The following is a 22,907-nucleotide window of genomic DNA, read 5'->3' as shown; positions in this document are numbered from 1 at the left end:
TGGACAAAAGGAACACCTATGTGAGAATGCTATTCATTGACTACAGCTCAGCGTTCAACACCATAGTGCCCTCAAAGCTCATCACTAAGCTAAGGACCCTGGGACTAAACACCTCCCTCTGCAACTGGATCCTGGACTTCCTGAAGGGCCGTCCCCACGTGGTATCGACGGGGCTGTAGTGGAGCAGGTTGAGAGCCTCAAGTTCCTTGGTGTCTACATCACCAACAAACTAACATTGTCCAAGTACACCAAGACAGTTGTGAAGAGGGCACGACAAAACCTATTCCCCCTCAGGAGACTGAAAAGATTTGGCATGGGTCCTCAGATCCTCAAAAGGTTCTACAGCTGCACCATCGAGAGCATCCTGACTGGTCGCGTCACTGCCTGGTATGGCAACTGCTCAGCCTCCGACCACAAGGCACTACAGAGGGTAGTGCGTACTGCCCAGTACATCACTAGGGCCAAGCTTCCTGTCATCCAGGACCTCTACACCAGGCGTTGTCAGAGGAAGGCCCTAAAAATTGTCAAAGACTCCAGCCACCCTAGTCATAGACTGTTCTCTCTGCTATCGCACAGCAAGCGGTACAGGATCCATAAGACTCCTGAACATCTAATCAAGTGGGTGCCCAGACTATTTGCATTGCACCCCCCTGTTTTTACACCGCTGCTACTCTCTGTTGTTATTATATATGCATAGTGTCGTGGAAATTTCCTCTATTTACCAAATCATGGGAGCAAACCACACACACAAGTCAGAGTTAGTTATCAAAGTCCATCTTTAATTATATGAGCTCTATCACAATCCTGTGACTCTCAGGTAATTCAGTGTCTCTCAGTGAATTCTCTGAGAGCCTCCCCTGCATTGCAACTGCGATCCTTTAATAGCAAAAAACACACATAGTCAGACAGCATAGACATAATAAATCGTTCAGCTTTGTCTCCTTACTCAAACCCAGAACCATAAACCAATCCTCCATATCAACAGGCATATATCAAATCCATCATATCTTTACAGGATCACAGAGACACACTGACTGGCACACAGACATTGTGGAGCCAAGAGATACACGCTTGATGATCCCTTGACCTCTCCCCTCTCTGTGGCCCATGCAACTTAGTCTTGACATAGAACAGATACTGCAACCCTGCCACAGTATTATACAAAAATAACATTCTTGATGAGAAGTAACTTACAAACATATGATGAATATAAAACATCTTACATATGTTACCAACAAATTCTGATTATTTCCACAACATTAGCCACTTTAATAACTCTACCTACATGTACATATTACCTCAATTACCCGACTAACCGGTGCCCCCGCACATTGACTCTGTACCAGTACCCCTCTGTATAATGTCTTGCTATTGTTATTTTACTGCTGCTCTTTAATTACTTGTTACTTTAATTTTTTATTCTCATTCATATATATATTTTTAACTGCATTGTTGGTTTGGGGCTCATAAGTAAGCATTTCACTGTAAGATATACAGTTGAAGTCGGATGTTTACGTACACCTTAGCCAAATACATGTAAACTCAGTTTTTCACAATTCCTGATGTTTAATCCTAGTAAAAATTCAAAGGCTTTTAGGTCAGTTAGGATCACCACTTTATTTTAAGAATGTGAAATGTCAGAATAATAGTAGAGAGAATGATTTATTTCAGCTGTTATTTCTTTCATCACATTCCCAGTGGGTCAGAAGTTTACATACACTCAATTAGTATTTGATAGCGTTGCCTTTACATTTTTTAACTTGGGTCAAACATTTCGGGTAGCCTTCCACAAGCTCCCCACAATAAGTTGGGTGAATTTTGGCCCATTCCTCCTAATTTTGGCCCATTCCTCCATTCCTGACTAATTTTACTGTGGATATTGTAACGGATTTCTTGACTTGAAGGAGAGGCGCACCAAAGCGCAGCGTGGTTATTTTGATTCATGTTTAATAAAGCACTTCACATGAACAAAATAACAAAAACAAGAAACGTGAAAACCCAAAACAGTCCTATCTGGTGCAAACACAGAGACAGGAACAATCACCCACAAACCCACAGTGAAACCCAGGCTACCTAAGTATGATTCTCAATCAGAGACAACTAATGACACCTGCCTCTGATTGAGAACCATACTAGGCCGAAACATAGAAATACCCAAATCATAGAAAAACAAACATAGACTGCCCACCCCAACTCACGCCCTGACCATACTAAATAATGACAAAACAAAGGAAATAAAGGTCAGAACGTGACAGATATAGATACTTTTTCCAGCATCTTCACAAGGTACTTTGCTGTTGTTCTGGGATTGATTTGCACTTTTCGCAACAAAGTACGTTCATCTCTAGGAGACAGAACGCGTCTCCTTCCTGAGTGGTATGATGGCTGCGTGGTCCCATGGTGTTTATACTTGCGTACTACTGTTTGTACAGATGAACTTGGTACTTTCAGGCGTTTGGAAACTGCTCCCAAAGATGAACCAGGTCTACCATTTTCTTTCTGTGGTCTTGGCTGATTTCTTTTTCATTAACCCATGATGTCAAGCAAAGAGGCACTGAGTTTGAAGGTAGGCCTTGAAATACATCCACAGGTACACCTCCAAATCACTCAAATGATGTCAATTTGCCCATCAGAAGCTTCTAAAGCCATGATATCCTTTTCAGGAATATACCAAGCTGTTTAAAGGCACAGTCAACTTAGTGTATGTAAACTTCTGACCCACTGGAATTGTGATACAGTGAATTATAAGTGAAATAATCTGTCAGTAAACAATTGTTGGGAGAATTACTTGTGTCATGCACAAAGTAGATGTTCTAACCGACATGCCAAAACTATAGTTTGTTAACAAGAAATTTGTGTAGTGGTTGAAAAATTAGTTTTAATGACTCCAAACTAAGTATATGTTTACTTCTGACTTCAAATGTACACCTGTTTTATTCTGCGCATGCGACTAATACAATTTCATTTGATTTGATTTATTGTTTGTGTGTACTCAAACAAGAAAGGAACACAAATTTCAACATGACTCAATACATGTCAAACAGCATACTGTAAGCACACATACAGTACATATTTTTCATATGCAAAGGAAGAAAAATGTGCTTATTTGTACTACTGTACTGTATGTTAAATAAATAGTATGGAACAGATAAGGAAACTCTCAAAAAACAGTCAAATCTAAATCATAAGTCAATAAACAAATACTCCATTGTGAAAACAGAATAAGTCATGTCTGTTGTATTGGTCCGGCCACAGATTTTCATCAACACCACAGGCGATATTCTCCTTGGCCAGACAGTGGGGGAAATATCTTCTGTCATGACGCATCCACCCCTGACAGGACTCTGCTAGAATGTCACCACAGGCCTCCTCTATTGCCTGGAGAAGGGCCATACGTTCATGGGGTTTACGATCATACACCTTCCACCGCCATGCTGAAAACAACTCCTCAATGGGGTTGAGAAATTGGGATTATGGTGGGAGATAGAGAATTGTAAACCTGGGATTGTCATGGAACCCGTTGCGGACCTGAGCGGCCCGATGGAAACGCACATTGTCCCAAATTAGAACATACATTTGCTGCACAGGATCAACTGGCCTTCTCTGCTCTGGCTGAAAAAGATTGTTATGTAAGGTGTTCAGGAAATGAAGGAGATGGGCAGTGTTGTATGGTCCAAGGGTAGCATGGCAGTGGAGGACCCCATTGTGGCCCATAGCTGCGCATATGCTGACATTTCACCCGCGCTGGCCAGGTACCTCAATGATGGCGCGTTTACCTATCTTCCTTCCTTTTCTCCTTTTTGCTAAATTGAATCCAGCCTCATCTATAAATATGAGTTGCTGGGGGATGGGACTTGCATCCAACTCCATGATTCTCTGAAATGACAGTAAATACTGTAATTGCTGTATAGTAAAGTTCACTGGCAACATCAATGAGTCTCATGTTTCAAGAGTGTAATACTAGTACATTACTTACTTGCACATATTCATATTTATCCTTCACTCTTTGGGAATTCCTTTGAAATAGGACTCTAGATTTGCTTCATCCGGAGATGGTGTTTCTTAAGGATGCTGTCTATGGTTGATAAGCTCACTCTGATGTTATGGAAGATGGCAGGGTTTTTAAAAATCTGTTGTTGGATTTCCCGCTATCTTATGCCATTATTTTCAACATCCATTTGCACAATGGCAGCCTCCTATTTGTCTATAAATAGCTGCGTTCTACCACCACGTGGTGGTCGTCTTTCAGTTCTACAAATACAAAATAGCTTACAGTTCATTTAACACTACAGTAGTACAGTATACAAGATAAACATGTTACAAAGTAGTATAGCTTCCAATTTCATACATAACAGTAATACATTAAACATTTACTTTGTTTCCCCTTACAGTATGTATTGGAATCTACAGTCTTTACTGTGCTTTATGTTGTACTACTGTCAAGTAGTAAAAGTAGTAGATAGGTACAGTATGTACTGCAGACATAGGACCTATTCTCATTTAGGAATGTCCGGATGATGGATGCTACGGTGAAGAGGTTCAGATTGGGCTGCACTCTCTGCCCAGCCTCTCTCAAGGTCAAACCATGGTTGACTACAAGGTCCACCACCGTCGCCCAAATTTCATCAGAAATTACTCTCGCTGTCTTCCACCACCTCCACCTCTACCCCGACCCCCACCTCTACCTCTCTCTCTGCCAAGTTTGCTTCCATTGTTCTCCAAACACAGGAGTACTCACCTGTGGCCTTTTTCTATTGCAAAGTGAACATTTGCGCAATTAGTGTTTTCCCATGTGAAGAGTGAAAGTGATCAGTTGGTAATTGAGTTTAGCTTGTTGAACAGGGTTGCGTTTTCATTTGCACACAAAATATTTTAGTTGTGAAAGTTGTGCCAGAGGTAGAGAATTGTGTATTGTGTTTTGCCAAATGTTTGTTATAGAATTTCAATCTGAGTGTAAAGCAAAACGTGCCAGTAGTATTGCAGATTCGGTGTATGGTTCTGCTAAATGAGTTACAGGTCTGGGTCATTGTGCCTCATGGGCCAGTTTTAGTTTGTAAACAGTTGGGGAAAACTGTAATATGAGATGAAAGGCGAGTTCGTAACGAGTTCAGAAAGCCAAGCTAGAGCTCTGTGATTTGTCCACAACGATGTGGGCAGACGTTTTGATCAAGAGAAACCTTAAGAAAATATGCACATTTTCTCTTAACGCTCAACATATTTTAGTTATAAGAAAGGTGAAATCTTATAGTTCGTCATTTTATCATTTGATTATGCTATATTTAGAACACATATAGCCTACATCATAAAATATTTCATATTTTTATATTTGTACTTGTGCTTGTGTCTACATCTCAACAATTTCTAAGTGACTACATCTCAACAATTTCTAAGTGACTACATCTCAACAATTTCTAAGTGACTACATCTCAACCATTTCTAAGTGACTACATCTCAACAATTTCTAAGTGACTACATCTCAACAATTTCTAAGTGTCTACATCTCAACAATTTCTAAGTGTCTACATCTCAACAATTTCTAAGTGACTACATCTCAAAATTTTTAAACTATTTTTACCAGAAAGGTAACATTTTAGCCTTTCTTTGAGTATGCAGCATTACTAGTTATTGATAAATAATAACTTTTGGGGATTACGTAGATTATATTTTTGATTTAACTGGTTATGCTGTATATATTAGCATGTCTGGTGTCATTGTACAGTAGGGTTCACATGCCTTTAATACCTCTAAGATATCTCTTAAAAAATATATGTTTTACTTCCTGGCACAGTCTGGAATAGTAGATGTTTCTTAATGCCCACAGTGCTTTTATCTTTCCTGTATGCATGTATGTATACAGGCTTTCCTTACTTCTTTATTCTCATATAAATGTGTAAACATTCTTAAATATTTCCACTCCATAATATCTGTTTATTGTATCGTATCCTATGATATTTTACTATCATAGGTTTTACTCTACTAAATGAGAGCATTGCTCGATCACTGCTAGTCAAGAACCGCTGCTAGGCAGGCACAGTGAATGTGACTGTCTGTACTGTTTTCCATTGATGTATATGTCATTCCTGCCTTGTTAATGCCTGATTCAGATATTAGCAAGGTTAGGGATGAGTCAGTGTTATTAAATGTTCTGTCTCATTTACAAACATTTTCAGGTGCCTTAATATTAGGATTTAGCATTTTGACTGGCCAGTATATGAGCTTTATTTCCATACCACTTTCTCAGGGCCAGAAACTGCTCATTGTACTCTATGTATAGCAATAGTAAAAGCATGAGCACGTTGAGCTCATGGTAGTATAGTGGTTAGAAAGGTTGCTGTTAAGGGGGTAGGGCTAGCCAGTAGCCTATTTGAGGTTGATATCCATACCACTTGTAAAGCAGTAGTAAAGGCATGACAGCATTAGGCTCATGGTAGTATGAAGGTTAGAAAGGCTGCAGGCAAGGGGTTTGGGTTTCACCCCTAACGTCTAACTGATTGGGCCAGTGGCAAGGTGACTTGTGGATGTTGCTGTAGTGGGCTACGGTTGTGGATCAGGGAGTGCTTTCACTTGATCAGTGCCAGCCTCTGATGGAGTGCTTTCACTTGTTCAGCTCCGTCCATATCTGATCTCTGACCAATCGATGGTCTGAGGAGGAGCAGCCTGCCAGATATGGTGGTGGAAAGGGACTAATACAACAGTATAGAACGGCAGTGTGTGCATTTTCTCAGGAAGCTGTTTGAGGGAACTTTTGTGGTAGATATGGTGCTGTAATTTAATGGCAACATGACTAGCCTTTGAAATAAATAACTCATTCTACTCCACTACTCTGTTTAGAATGCACTGATCCATTTGCAAATGATATGCAACTATCTATCCAAATAAAAGTGCTATATTTCTCCAGAATTTGACAGCTACCCCTTTAAGAATCTCATCCATCATGTCATCACATTGAGTCTGGGTCAGAGGTAAAAGTAGTCAATTCAATTTGGTCACCAAATGCTCTCATTCTGGGGACTTTTCCAAAGAGACAAATGCTGTTTGTGTGTTGCTCAGTGACCTTAGATAAAAAAGGCCAATCATATTATATTGTGGCCTGAAAGATACTCTCCTAGTCTGTTTATGAGCCTGGGGTGTTGTAGTGGAATGGTTAGCCAGAATTGTTTAGTTTTTTTGGGGTGATTTTCTTTACATACATTATGCTGAAATCAGTGTGTACTGTATTTCAGTAGATGTCTACTGTAATGAATCTACAAGAACATATAATGTTGAGAAAAAATACGACATGGGAAAAAAGCGTTCATATCCAGCCCTAGGTCTAATTTTGTCCTTAGGCTGTTCCTTTTTTAGAAGTCATGAGTCAATGTCAGAGATACTACTGCATTCGAGCAGGGTTTCACAAACTCGGTCCTGGGGCCTCCCCTGGGTGTACGTTTTGGTTTTGGCCCTAGCACTACACAGCTGATTCAAATAATCAAAGCGTGATGATGAGTTGATTATTTGAATCAGCTGATTTGAAACAGAGATTTGCCATACAGGGTCAGATTTCTCAGGGATAAGATTTAAGGTGGCCTGCCAGACAGGGATTGAAGGCAACACACTATCAACACACTAGCTGTAAGGGTTTTCCTGTGGTGAAGTAGAGGCGGACCAAAACGCAACGTGGTTATATTGATTCATGTTTAATAAAAACAGATAAACATGAACACTACAAAACAATAAACGTGGAAAACCAAAAACAGCCCTATCTGGTGCAAAACACAGAGACAGGAACAATCACCCACAAACACACAGTGAAACCCAGGCTACCTAAGTATGATTCTCAATCAGAGACAACTAATGACACCTGCCTCTGATTGAGAACCATACTAGGCCTAAACATAGAAATACACCAAAACATAGAAAAACAAACATAGACTGCCCACCCAACTCACGCCCTGACCATACTAAATAAATACAAAACAAAGGAAATAAAGGTCAGAACGTGACACTAGCTGTTGTTTTACATAGCCTTTTAAAATCATATAAATTGCATTCATCCGAGCTGTCTAAACACCCTTCGACGTCATTTCCTCTTCCTCTTTTCAATATATTCAAGTGTACAGTATCTATCTGGAAACACTTTAACAATGGACAAAATGTATGATATTAGTAAACATTCCCTCTCAAAAATAATCAATTTACCCATTAGAGCAGGGGTATTCAGCTCTTACTCTGACGATGTCCAGAGTCTGCTGGTTTTCTTATCTACCTGATAATAAATTGCACCCACCTGGTGTCCCAGGTCTAAATCAGACCCTAATTAGAGGGGAACAATGAAAAAACACAGTGGAACTGACTTTGAGGTCCAGAGTTGATTTTGACGGATTTAGAGCAGCAAAATAAATATGAGCAAATATTTTTTGTAGACATGAAAATCAAAACCTTTTTTTCATTTTCCCCTGGTAAGTGAATTTAAAAGCCTTTCCCTTGATGTTGTGTTTTTTTGTTTTACATTTAAGAATTTCATCCTTGCAAAGTTAAAATGGATATGCTGTCACTCTAAGGCTCGAAAAGGAACATCAAAGAAGCCACTGACATATTTAATTTGTGTCATTGTGTTTTGAAGCACTGTTGTTTTTCCTTAATCTGAGAATACTGTTTGACCCTCTTGACTTCTTGACTTTTTAAATTAAGGCGAACTACGCCCTAGCCTTACCCCGTATCTGATGTCTGTGTAGAAAACACCATCACAGTGACAGATATGCCTCGATTTGTTCTGTCTTAAAAAGACATGCCTAACTCTCTTAAGCAGGGAGGTATATCTACTGTACTTTGACATGCCTCAGGTCATACAATTTAATTTGAAATGTCTGGAAAGCGTGACTGACATAACTGGCTCAGGTGGGTGACATGCATGGAATATAGAGACAGTAATACATCCCTTTATAGGAGTTGTTTCATATGCAGAAGCCTGGAAACTCATCTAAATCTAGGAGAACATACAGTATATTAATATATCAAAAACCTAGGAATTATACCTTTTGATTAGATTTGATTGTGTTTTTGATTCATTTTTTTATCACCAGCATTGTGATAAAGTGGGTATGGAATTCTACAACCTGCTCAACCTGTACAACCAGCTGGATTCTCTTCAACCCTTGGGAAACCTCCTTCAATACTATAAACAACATACTGTACACTGAGTGCACAAAACATTAGGAACACCTTCCTAATATTGAGTTTCACCCCTTTTGCCCTCAGAATAGCCTCAATTCGTCAGGGCATGGACTACAAGGTGTCAAACGCGTTCCACAGGGATGTAGGTCCATGTTGACTCCAATGCTTTCCACAGTTGTGTCACGTTGGCTGGATGTCCTTTAGGTGGTGGACCATTCTTGATACACACGGGAAACTGTTGAGGGTGAAAAACCCAGCAGCATTGCAGTTCTTTACACACTCAAACCATTGTACCTGGCACCATACCCCATTCAAAGGCACTTAAATATTTTGTCTTGCCCATTCACCCTCTGAATGGCACACATACACAATCCATGTCTCAATTGCCTCAAGGCTTAATTTTTTATTTGTTTTACCTGTCTCCTCCCCTTCATCTACACTAATTTAAGTGGATTTAACAGGTGACATCAATAAGGAATCTTAGCTTTCACCTGGATTCACCTGGTCAGTCTATGTCATGGAAAGATGTTTTGTACACTCAGTGTATACTGTACACAGAAACCTCAGTTTCTCCTTATCCAAGTCCAATGTAAGAGTTGAAACTGACTCTAGAGTGCCATAGTTATGGAAAGAGAAACAAATATATGAATAAAGTGGCTTCATCATGCGTTTTGTACAGATGGTTAGTCAGAAACCTGTACTCCTCTCAACCTGCTCCCCAGACCTAAATTCTTGACTGAAAGAGTGTTCTTCACAAAGAAAGGATGATATGAACACAGAGAAAAATTAAGTATCTGGGAAAATCCTCCTCGTCTTAGAAGTGTAGAACTGGGGGTGTTTGAGCTACCGTACAAGACTTTGCCTGCAGACAGGCACTGTTGAAAGTATCTGAGTATTCCCGGAATGCCACCCAATGACTTTGGATTTACTTTGTCAACTCTGGAGTGTCTGAGTACAGAGGAGGATGAACCTTTAGGGAGTCAGAGGTACAATCCAGTTCTCTTTAATATCCTAAAAATACACTCAAAATGTATTTAGTACATCTCTCATCTGTGAAACAAGGCGTTTGTTGTCCAGTTCAGCACGGCCTCTGGCATTGGATCAAAACACATGTCCAGTTAGTTTTGTTAAACAGGGTCAAATGAACAGACTCAATGTATTTGGTTGGGTAATGTCATTGATTGTTTTGCCTTGTCTCATGGGACTCACGCTGCCTGTTTGTTCCAAATGATTTAACTGAAGGTGTACGCTGCATCCAATTCAACTGTATAGATTCTTCATGGTTAAATATCCATCCAGTGCAAATTAAAAACATTGATTATGAGCCGAGGTCTTACTGTTGATTAGGAAATACCATTGAACTCAGAACAATAAGATTTGACTCACGCTTAACTGATAGCGTGATACCTCGTTATGTACACATGTTAGCTTTATTCATAATCAGGTGTTGTCCTTTGTCTTGTGTCTCAGTAAATCCTCATGTGTTGAAAGGTAATAAACCAGATTGCATGGCCAGATCTGACCGTCTTTATTCAACCCCACTGCCACCCCATCCACTAACTCAGCACACCCTGCTCCTCCAATCAATCATCAAGCCAATATTTAGCTAAAAAAGGTCAGTGAACAGGCCCCAATGTTAATTGTATACATCATGATTTTGTATATCTCATTATACAAACGAGAGACAATCATACAGTATCAAAATGTTGAAAAGAAAATAGTGTGAGGCGTTGAAAAGGACTGATTCATTTGAAATGATCTGATTCTCTTTCATGAAATGGACATAACATAATGCACAAAATTAAGAGGATTAAAAAGAAGTTTGAAGTGGTCTTCAAGAAGGAGATTAAAAAAAAGTATACTGAAATGTAGAAAATGGGGATATTAAAATGTTAAAAAATCTGTTCAAAGTTGATTACAATAAGAGGTTTTAAAAGATATGCAAATATATTAACTGGAGGACAAAGAGGCTTTGCAAATCCCCTTTCATAAATTAACATTTTTATTCCTAAAGTGTCTAGGGTGGCAGAAAAAAGATTAAACTGGTAAACTTTGAACCGAGGGGCAAAGTAACACTCTTGTCTCGACTCACAGGAGAGTGCTAAGTGAAAGACTGTTGTGTCACGACTATGGACTTAATAACTGCTACTGTAAGTTAAAGATTGAAAGTGTTACTGATTGTTGTGTAACTATTATTGACTTAATCCTACACATGAATGATTCTGTAACTATTATCAATGTATTATCTACTAGGACTATTACAAGTGAATGATTGAAAGTGTTACTAATATTTCTGTTACTATTATTGACTTAATCTTACACATGAAGAATTGTGTAACTATTATTGACTTGCTACTATACGTGGCGTAATGCTATGTAATGATTATCAACTAAATAAATTAAGGATTATTTAAGCAATAAGGCCCTTGAACCCAGGGATTATTGTGTGATAACTCCCAACTAAGGGCTGTTCTTAGGCCCGAGGTGAAGCCGATTCTAATCATTCTACTCATTTGACTATGCTATGCTAAACAAATCATTGGCATGTAGCTATCTTGCAGAGATTCAATGATGATGGTCCTTAGTTATTTTTTAATTAGTTAGTTTTGACCCAGTTGTTTTGACCTATTCATTCAACGTTTGTCATGCCCTGACCTGAGTATTCTTTGTTTTCTTTATATATTTTGGTTAGGTCAGGGTGTGACATGGGTGATGTATGTGTTTTTGTACTGTCTAGGGGTTTTGTAGGTTTATGGGGTTGTTTACCATCTAGGTGTTTATGTATGTCTATGGTTACCTAGATTGGTTCTCAATTAGAGGCAGCAGCTGTTTATCGTTGTCTCTGATTGGGAACCATATTTAGGCAGCCATCTTCTTTGGGTATTACGTGGGTTATTGTCTATGTCTGCACTCGTTGTCATAGCGTCACGATCGTTTTGTTGTTTTTGTTTTTTCGTCATTCAATAAAATAATGGATTCATAGCACGCTGCGCTTTGGTCTACTCCATATGACGATTGTGACAACGTTGCTATGCTAAACAAATCATTGGCATGTAGCTAGCTAGCAGAGATTCAATGATGTGGAGAGAAAATAACTTCAATGAATAATGATTTAATAAATATCCAATAGGCCTACATACAGAGAGTTTGCATTTGTAAAATGATATGTTGTTACACAGGTCGTAGAGGCAGACAGGTATGTTTATACAACCCCCAACTATTGCAAACCAAATAGTAGCATGGTGTAACGTGTGAGCTGGGAGTCGGGAAGCAAGTTCAGGGAGTGAATACATTTAATGACTGAACGAAACATAATACAACACAACACAAGAAACACGAACAACGCACAGACATGAAACAGAAACAATATCGCCTGGGGAAGGAACCAAAGGGAGTGACATAAATAGGGCAGGTAATCTAGGAGGTATTGGAGTCCAGGTGAGTGTTATTATGCGCTGATGCACGTAACGAGGGTGACAGGTGTGCGCCATAACGAGCAGCCTGGTGACCTAGAGGCCGGAGAGGGAGCACACGTGACAGGACCCCCTCCCTGATGCGCGGCTCCAGCTGCAGGACACAGACCAAAATGACGATCCCGGGGATCAAGAGCGGACCGGTCACCTCTGCTGAGGCACAGGAACCTGTCGATCTGGCTGAGGCGTGGGAGCATGGCGACCTACACCTGCATTGCTTGCTGTTTGGGGTTTTAGGCTGGGTTTTTGTACAGCACTTTGAGATATCAGCTGATGTACGAAGGGCTATATAAATACATTTGACCGGACCATGGAAAAATAATGTGTAGATGCTTATTCCCCGAAGCTGATGAAGTTTATGAATTTCCTGCCTGGGCTGTAGGGCAGTGGAATTATGACATTAATATGTCATGGTATTTTGTAGGAGTTGTTGTCCCACAACTCCTGCATATCAACCAATTAGCATCCAGGATCCAAACAACCTGTTTTACAATGTTGTTTAACTATCATTGACTTAATTCTACACATGAATGATCTTGTAACTATTATTGAGTTAACTACACTGAACAAATCTATAAACGCAACATTCAAGAATTTAAAAGATTTAACTGAGTGAGTTACAGTTCATCCAAGGAAATCAGTCAGTTGAATTCAATTCATTAGGCTCTATGGATTTCACATGGCTTGGAATACAGATATGCTTCTGTTGGACGATGAACACAATTGCATTTTATCGATGGCAATTTGAATGCACAGAGATACCATGACGGGATCCTGAGGCACATTGTCGTGTCATTCAACCGCCTCCATCACCTCATGTTTCAGCATGATAATGCACAGCCCCATGTCGCAAGATTCTGTACACAATTCCTGAAAGCTGAAAATGGCTCAGTTCTTACATGGCCTGCAAACTCACCAGACATGTCACCCATTGAGGATGTTTGGGATGCTCTGGATCGACATGTATGACAGCAATATCCAGAAACTTCGCACAGCCATTGAATAGGAGTGGGACATCATTCCACAGGCCACAATCAACAGCCTGATCAACTCTATGAGAACGAGATGTGTGAGGCATGCAGCGCGACAAATATTTTTTTACAGGTTTTTTTAAAAGGTATCTGTGACCAACAGATGCATATCTGTATCCCCAGTCATGTGAAATTCATAGAATAGGGCCTACTCATTTCTTTTAGTTTATTCATTTGACCAGATAGAAAAACATAAAACATAAAACTTGAAAAATCCATACATGCACATGAATATAATAATTGAGGATAACACACAGTAAAGTCTGGGTCTTATTTCCATATTGGTCCTCTTCATTTATTTCAATTGACTGATTTCTTTATATGAACTGTAACTCAGTAAAATCTTTGAAATTGTTACATGTTGCGTTTATATATTTGTTCAGTATATTATCGACTTACTTCATAACTGTTACTACAAATGAATGATTGTTGTTTTACTATTATCTACTTATCTTAAATATAGCATATTCATATGTATTGTGTAATATTGAACTCAACATTGATGACAAGACTAAATTCATACATTTGATTTTTGGCCAATAGGAGCAACCAGCTATGAGTACACATCTTAATTTGAACACTCTTTTGTTACTGAGAATTTTCCTGCATCACAGGAAATGCAGATGAGCTTTGGGATTTACATAAATTCCCTGAAAATACACACTAACACACAGTTATATTAACAGTATTGCACTTTTCATGTAGACTACTTTTAGCCAGCTGATAGCCTAACCACGGATCAAGCAATATTATGGACTAAACGTTCAAATCCTGTTGCTGAAGGATTATTTTGCTGTGACAGTATAGTTCAAATTAAGATCCTACATCTGTATATTTCTGTTTACTCTATTGAATGTACCTGTACTTGAATTATAGCACATAAGTAATGTGACCATACATTTACAATCCTCTCACTCCTCTTTTCGCAGGGAGTGCTTACAGAGAATGCATGGATAATGGAACGTGGGCTCTGAAGAGCAACTACTCCAGTTGTGAACCCATTTTGGAGGAGAAGGTTGGTTTAACTATTGGTTATACAGATCAAACCCTATGCCTTCTCCTTTATTATGCTCATTGCAAATAACCTGTTAGAGACAACGTTAACAACCAGAACCACACACATCACATACACAACCACACACAACCACACACATCTCATTCCAAAACCATGGGCGTTAATATAGAGTTGGTCCCCCCTTTGCAGCCTTGACAGCCTCCACTCTTCTGAGAAGGCTTTCCACTAGATATTGGAACATTGCTGCGGGAACGTGCTTCCATTCAGCCACAAGAGCATTGTGAGGTCGAGCACTGATGTAGGGCACTTAGGCCTGGCTCGCCGTCGGCTATCCAATTCATCCCAAAGGTGTTCCATGGAGTTGAGGTCAGGGATCTGTGCTGGCCAGTCAAGTTCTTCCACACTGATCTCAAAAAATAATTTCTGGAAAGACCTCGCTTTGTGCATGGGGAAATTGTCATGCTGATACAGGAAAGGACCTTCCCAAACTTTTGTCACAAAGTTGGAAGCACAGAATTGTCTAGAATGTCATTGAATGCTGTAGTGTTAAGATTTCTCTTCACTGGAACTAAGGGGCCTAGCCCGAACCATGAAAAACAGCCCCAGACCATTATTCTTCCTCCACCAAACTTTACAGTTGGTACTATGCATTAGGGCAGGTAGCGTTCTCCTGGCATCCGCCAAACCCAGATTCGTCCGTCGGACTGCCAGATGGTGATGTGTGATTCATCACTCCAGAGAATGCGTTTTCTCCGGAGTCCAATGTTGGCGAGCTGTATGCCACTCCTGCTGATGCTTGGCATTGAGCATGGTGATCTCAGGCTTGTGTGCGGCTGTTTAGCCACGGAAACCCATTTCATGAAGCTCCTGACTAACAGTTCTTGTGCTGACGTTTCTTACAGAAGCAGCTCTAGCAGGGCAGAAATTTGATGAACTGACTTGTTGGAAAGGTGCCATCCTATGACGGTGCCACATTGAAAGTCACTGAGCTCTCCAGTAAAGCCATTCTACTGCCTATGTTTGTATATGGACAATGCATGGCTGTATACTCAATTTTATATTCCTGTCGACAACGGGTGTGGCTGAAATAACCAAATCCACTCCTTTGAAGGGCTGTCCACATACTTTTGTGTATATAGTGTAATCAGATCAACCTGTTAGACACGATGATGTACAACATGTCCAAGATAACAACATTTAAAATGATATCTTTGGTATAACGGTTTTCTTCCGTTGAAGGAGAGGAGGACCAAAATGCAGCATGGTTAGAGTTCAACATGTTTAATAAAGGCCACGAGAACACTACAAAATACAAAACAATAAATGTGAAAACCGAAACAGTCCTATCTGGTACAATGACACAAAGACAGAAGACAACCACCCACAAAGTACCCACAGAATATGGCTGCCTAAATATGGTTCCCAATCAGAGACAACGATAGACAGCTGCCTCTAATTGAGAACCAATCTAGGCAACCATAGACATACAAACTACCTAGAAAGGAAACAGCCCCATAAACATACAAAAAACCCTGACCAGACAAAACACATAAATCCGCCATGTCACACCCTGACCTAATCAAAATAATAAAGAAAACAGAGATAACTAAGGCCAGGGCGTGACATTTGGAATGGTTGTGTAACATGATTAGCGGATTATTTTCATGCATACTTTAGGACTTTCAAAATGATGATATTTATGTTTGCTGCTTTACTGATGTCACAAATACGGAAAGATTTTCACATATAGTGCAGAATTAGTTGTGGCATAATTACCTTACTTGTCTGATTAGAGCATATTTATGGCACATTTACTATATAATAACAGTGTATTTATTCTTACTAATCCAGTCAGCTAAAGTATGTAATTTATCATCAGAATGTTTCACATTTCCATTTGTATGTATTATCGATATCTTTTGAAGGTGAATTGTGCATTGCAAATGTATGTCTCTGTCAATGTGTATATAACCCCTTTATTTTTAGTTTAACATTTTGTGTCTATCGAGATTTTGAAGTAGATCTTGTGATATTCTCCCCACAGAGGAAATACCCAATGCACTATAAGATTGCTCTGATCATCAACTACCTCGGCCACTGTATTTCTGTGGGAGCTCTTGTCATAGCCTTCGTTCTCTTCTTATGCTTAAGGCAAGTACAGAAATAGTACCCTTCTAAATGTATCTGCAGTACATGTGACCTCGTACAAAATAATGACTGAAATGTATGTGGACTGCAGGACTGCCCTCCTATTAGGCTAACTCGCTTAATGTCTTTTAAGTGTCTATGTAAAGTATGCACTGTGTTTTGATGCTTGTTAATTAATATAGCACTTTTAAAAATAATTGATCAAGTAAATTGCACCCAAGAATAAAATGTGTTTAAAGGTATACTTGTCGCCTACTATAGGAATATGTTTTTGACTGGAATTTTGTAACTTTAGGTATGTAGACTAAAACATTGTTTTCTTTATTTCCTTCTCTAGGAGCATACGATGTCTTCGAAACATAATCCACTGGAATTTGATAACAACCTTCATTTTGAGGAATGTTATGTGGTTCCTACTTCAGTTGATTGATCACAATATACATGAGAGCAATGAGGTAACTGTCGTTAAAAATTATTATTTACAATTCACATGACTGTTAAGCTTTTTATTGCACTAATAACTAACTATGATTGTTTTCCTATCTTTCTACAGCCTTGGTGTCGTCTTATAACGACTATATATAACTATTTTGTGGTGACCAATTTTTTCTGGATGTTTGTTGAAGGATGCTACCTTCACACAGCCATTGTGATGACTTATTCAACAGACAAGCTAAAGAAATGGGTCTTCTTGTTCATTGGCTGGTGTAAGTGCATTCTAATTAATAATGTTCAGCATCAGCAAGTGTTTGAGTACCAATTTACAATGTCAGACTATGACAAGTGACTGGCTTCTATCATAAAACTGCATAAAGCAGAATTAACACCGCCTAAATATGAAACATGAAATGGCAGTTATTATGTTTACCCTCTTTTCAAAAATCATATTGTCACCTCCATGAGCCAATGTGATAGTCTGGTTAAAACAAATTGTTTCTAGAAATAGGAATATCATTTACTGTAGCTGTAAGAGGTAAATCCCCACATATTACATAGAACAGACCAGTGATTTTATTAATTCACCTCCATCACAAAGGGTGAATGCTACAGAATGCTTGAGTATACGTATGTAGACAATGTAGTTAAATATCGCTGATTAGCAAAACAAAACCCCATTCCATTTCTCTCAAAGCACCCTGTGAGATGAAACAAAAAGCATGTATTTTCAAGAAAAGCATACGCTATTGGATTGTGGGTAAATCAGAGGTGGTTGTGCATCATTTCAGGCCTGTGATTGAGCAAGTACTTGATGGGACGGGCAGCAGATGCATCCAGTCATCACCACATAAATGACCCAGGCTCACCTAGAGCTGAAGTGTTAGTGAAAGCACATTGCAGTCAGGAGAGACTAGCACTTATGTTAGAAACTGACTCACACCATGGAGAGGCACCTGAAATGACACGAGTAGCCTTGAGTCATTCGGCTGAGCTGAGCTCACTGCTGAGCCATTTTGCCATTTTCTTTATGTTACATGTACAGTAGTGTAGGACTTTATATGCACTGGAATAAAAACATTGATTTGAATGGATATGTATATAGCTCACATTTAAGTGAATCATCCCAAATAGCTCTTTGTACTTATTGTAGGCTAGGGTAAAGGCCAGGGTATAGTAAATACATCCAGTATAGTTATTAGAAATCTCATATTGGCCCCAAAATGTAATTAACTAAAGTTTGTTCACTCAATTCAGCTAAGTGTAGTGGAGGTGTTGTGGTGTTGTTTCATTCCATTGGTTTCAGCAGTGGAATGTGTTGGTGTCAGGAGTGGGATGACGGTCAGAATTAATTTTATACATTTACATTTAACAAAATGTTTCAATTGATCTAGCAGTCTATCTGAACAGTTATGTCTTTGCTATGCACATTTATTCTGTAAGAAGTGAAAACCTTGCACAGTAGTGGATCATTTGTCTATATATGTTAAAAGATAAGATTGTAATCAGGTTTTATGTTTGTTTTATTGGGATGTCCTTGAGAAAACCCTTCAGTAATTTACTCAGTCTGCCACAGTTCCACTGATGATCAAGTGGTTTTCATGCGCAGGTCTCAGCTTTGAAGTGGAATCTTACAGTATTTGCAACATTGAATTATGATCTCTCATTTCAGGCATTACCGTGACAAGTCTTGGTTCTTACTCTTGTGAATCATAATTTCTAATCAGTATGTCTGTCATGTGGGTTAATTTAACATAGACTTTCTTCTCTTTTTCTAGATTAGAACAACTATGCGTTGTCTAGGTATTATAAGGGCACAGGGCAAGACCCAGATGCAGACACGGGAGGCAGATGGTTCAAGTCTCTGATATTTATTATAATCCAAGGGGCAGGAAAGAGAATGGCAGTGGACAGGCAAAGGATCATAAACAAGGTCAGAGTCCAGGAGGTACAGAGTGGCAGGCAGGCTTGAGGTCAGCGCAGGCAGTATGGTCAGGCAGGCGGTTTCAGAGTCAAGGCAGGCAAGGGTCAAAACCCAGGAGGACTAGCAAAAGAGTGATAAGAACAAGACAGGACAAACTGGCAACAGACAAATAGGAATAAATGCAATAAATACCCATGGACTAATGGGGAAAACGGGTGACACCTGGAGATGGGTTGAGACAATCACAAAGACATGTGAAACAGATCAAGGCATGACAGGTATTTGTATTTACTGTGGATCCCCATTAGCTACTCTTCCTGGGGTCCAGACACATTAAGGCACATGACAAAATAAACAGCGATTAATTAGGGGGTGGGAGGGCCAGAGGTGGCAGAACGTAGTACTCTGGTTGGGGTGTAGCATAGTCTGAAGGTAGAAAGGGGCAGTTCCTTTTGCTGCTTCATAGGCATGTACCATGGTCTTGTAGTGGAAGCGAGATTTGACTGGAAGCCAGTGCAGTATGTGGAGGAACGGGTGAAATGGGAGAATTTATTACGGACAGACTTCTCCCCATCTTAGCTACCATTGCGTCAATATGTTTTGACTATGACAGTTTACAATCATGGGTTATAAATCTCCTCAACTTGCTCAATTTCAACATTATTCAGTACAAGATTTTGTTGAGGTATAGGGCTTAGTGAATGGTTTATTCCAAATGCAATGCTTTTAGTAAAAAAAAATGGCACTAGCTTATTACTTGCCACACATTCTAAAACTAACTGCAGCACTTTGCTATCACTTACTGTGATAGCTGATGTGTATACATAGACACACTGGCTTTATTCAGTGCCAGTGACAGGTCATTAGTAAAGATTGAAAAAGCAAGGGGCCTAGACAACTGCCCTGGGGAATACCTGACTCTACCTGTATTCTGTTGGAGGCTTCCTTAAAGAACACCTGCCGTGTTCTGTTAGACAGGTAACTCTCAATCCACAATATAACAGGGGATGTAAAGTCATAACACATACGTTTTTCCAGCAGCAGATTATTATTGATCATGTCAAACGCTGCATTGCAGTCTAACAAAACAGCTCCCACAAGCTTCGTATTGTCATTTCTTTCAACCAATCATCAGTCATTTGTGGAAGTGATGTACATGTTTAGTGCACCTCCTTATAAGAATGCTGAAAGTCGGTTGTTAATTAATTTACTGTGAAATAGTATTGTATCTGGTCAAACACAATGTTTTCCAAAAGTTTACTAAGGGTTGGTAGCAGGCTGATTGGTTGGCTGTCTGAGCCAGTAAAGGTTGCTTTGCTATTCTTGGGTAGCGGAATTACTTTTGCTTCCCTCCAAGCCTGAGGGCACACACTTTACTGTAGGCGTAGATTGAAGAGATGGCAAATAACAGTGGCAATATAGTCCGCTATCATCCTCAGTAATTTTCCATCCAAGTTGTCAGACCCAGGTGGCTTGTCATTGTTGATAGAAAATAATTTGTTCACCTCTTCCACACTCACTTTAGGGAATTCAAAATGACATTGCTTGGATTAACAGAGGCATTCAGTGGAGTTAGAGGAATATAAATTAGCTTACTTAAATTATGACTACCAACACCCTTGGGACAATATTTGAAGGGCAGCAGGTAGCCTAGCGACTAAGAGCGTTGGGCCAGTAGCACTGGTTTGAATCCCTGCGACGTCTAGGTGAAACATCTGTCAATGTGCTCTTGAGCAAGGCACTTAACCCTAATTGCTCCTGTAAATTGCTCTGCATAAGTGTGTTTGGTAAATGTAAGATGACATAGCCTAACACAGACAGAAGCATGTCTGTTCTATTAAATATATTCTCAAATACTTGTGTGCCTGAACTGACATGCATTATTGTTGCTGACAGTTATGTTCAGATGAAGGGAATTAAATAGTCTAAAATGGGTACCATCTCAGTGCTAAACTCAAACAGCTGTGTAGCCAACTATAGCTGCTGGCAACCTAATTCAAAGCCTATACTTTATCACTCAGGTAACTTTCCAGTGCTACTATTTTTGGCATGTAATGTTGTTATTAAAACTGAATCAGACAACCCCATAGTAGAATAGTTGACCTATTTACCTAGTCATCTTTTTGTTGTGTGTTCTATGCAAGAGTAAATCAAATCAAAATCAAATCAAATGTATTTGTCACATACACATGGTTAGCAGATGTTAATGCAGGTGTAGCGAAATGCTTGTGCTTCTAGTTACGACGATGCAGTAATAACCAACGAGTAATCTAACCTAACAATTCCAAAATTACTACCTTATACACACAAGTGTAAAGGGATAAAGAATATGTACATAAAGACATATGAATGAGTGATGGTACAGAATGGCATAGGCAAGATGCAGTAGACGGTATCGAGTACAGTATATACATATGAGATGAGTAATGTGGGGTATGTAAACAAAGTGGCATAGTTTAAAGTGGCTAGTGATACATGTATTACATAAAGATGCAGTAGATGATATAGAGTACATAGAGTACATACTGTATGAGATGAATAATGTAGATTATGTAAACATTATATTAAGTAGCATTGTGTAAAGTGGCTAGTGATATATTTTACATCGATTTCCATCAATTCCCATTATTAAAGTGGCTGGAGTTGAATCAGTGTGTTGGCAGCAGCCACTCAATGTTAGTGGTGGGTGTTTAACAGTCTGTTGGCCTTGAGATAGAAGCTGTTTTTCTGTCTCTCGGTCCCTGCTTTGATGCACCTATACTGACCTCACCTTCTGGATGATAGCGGTGTGAACAGGCAGTGGCTCCGGTGGTTGTTGTCCTTGATGATCTTTATGGCCTTCCTGTGACATCGGGTGGTGTAGGTGTCCTGGAGGACAGGTAGTTTGCCCCCGGTGATGCGTTGTGCAGACCTCACTACCCTCTGGAGAGCCGTACCAGGCGGTGATACAGCCCGACAGGATGCTCTCGATTGTGCATCTGTAGAAGTTTGTGAGTGCTTTTGGTGGCAAGCCGAAATTCTTCAGCCTCCTGAGGTTGAAGAGGCGCTGCTGCGCCTTCTTCACGATGCTGTCTGTGTGGGTGGACCAATTCAGTTTGTCTGTGATGTGTACGCCGAGGAACTTAAAACTTACTACCCTCTCCACTACTGTCCCATCGATGTGGATAGGGGGGTGCCCCCTCTGCTGTTTCCTGAAGTCCACAATCATCTCCTTAATTTTGTTGACGTTGAGTGTGAGGTTATTTTCCTGACACCACACTCCGAGGGCCCTCACCTCCTCCCTGTAGGTCGTCTCGTCGTTGTTGGTAATCAAGCCTACCACTGTTGTGTCGTCCGCAAACTTGATGATTGAGTTGGAGGCGTGCATGGCCACGCAGTCGTGGGTGAACAGGGAGTACAGGAGAGGGCTCAGAACGCACCCTTGTGGGGCCCCAGTGTTGAGGATCAGCGGGGTGGAGATGTTGTTACCTACCCTCACCACCTGAGAAGTCCAGTACCCAGTTGCAAAGGGCGGGGTCGGGACCCAGGGTCTCGAGCTTGATGATGAGTTTGGAGGGTACTATGGTGTTAAATGCTGAGCTGTAGTCGATGAACAGCATTCTCACATATGTATTCCTCTTGTCCAGATGGGTTAGGGCAGTGTGCAGTGTGGTTGAGATTGCATCGTCTGTGGACCTATTTGGGCGGTAAGCAAATTGGAGTGGGTCTAGGGTGTCAGGTAGGGTGGA

At 40.0% G+C, this 22,907-nt stretch overlaps 1 protein-coding gene across 1 annotated transcript in view; it reads left to right on the top strand.

Moving 5' to 3' along the window:
• The window catches only part of LOC115114577 (corticotropin-releasing factor receptor 2-like), a 71,943-nt gene that overhangs the window by 32,987 nt on the left and 16,049 nt on the right, over window positions 1-22,907 (top strand). Inside the window, exons 4-7 of the mRNA XM_029642948.2 lie at window positions 14,587-14,672; window positions 16,717-16,823; window positions 17,158-17,275; window positions 17,374-17,527. Of these exons, the coding sequence (XP_029498808.1) occupies window positions 14,587-14,672; window positions 16,717-16,823; window positions 17,158-17,275; window positions 17,374-17,527 (465 nt within the window). The remainder of the gene's footprint in view (window positions 1-14,586; window positions 14,673-16,716; window positions 16,824-17,157; window positions 17,276-17,373; window positions 17,528-22,907) is intronic.

The sequence above is a fragment of the Oncorhynchus nerka genome, linkage group LG9b, assembly GCF_034236695.1.
Source record: "Oncorhynchus nerka isolate Pitt River linkage group LG9b, Oner_Uvic_2.0, whole genome shotgun sequence".
NCBI lineage: Eukaryota > Metazoa > Chordata > Actinopteri > Salmoniformes > Salmonidae > Oncorhynchus > Oncorhynchus nerka.
Note: the sequence above shows the minus strand (reverse complement) of the source record. Positions and strands in the feature narration are given on the sequence as shown.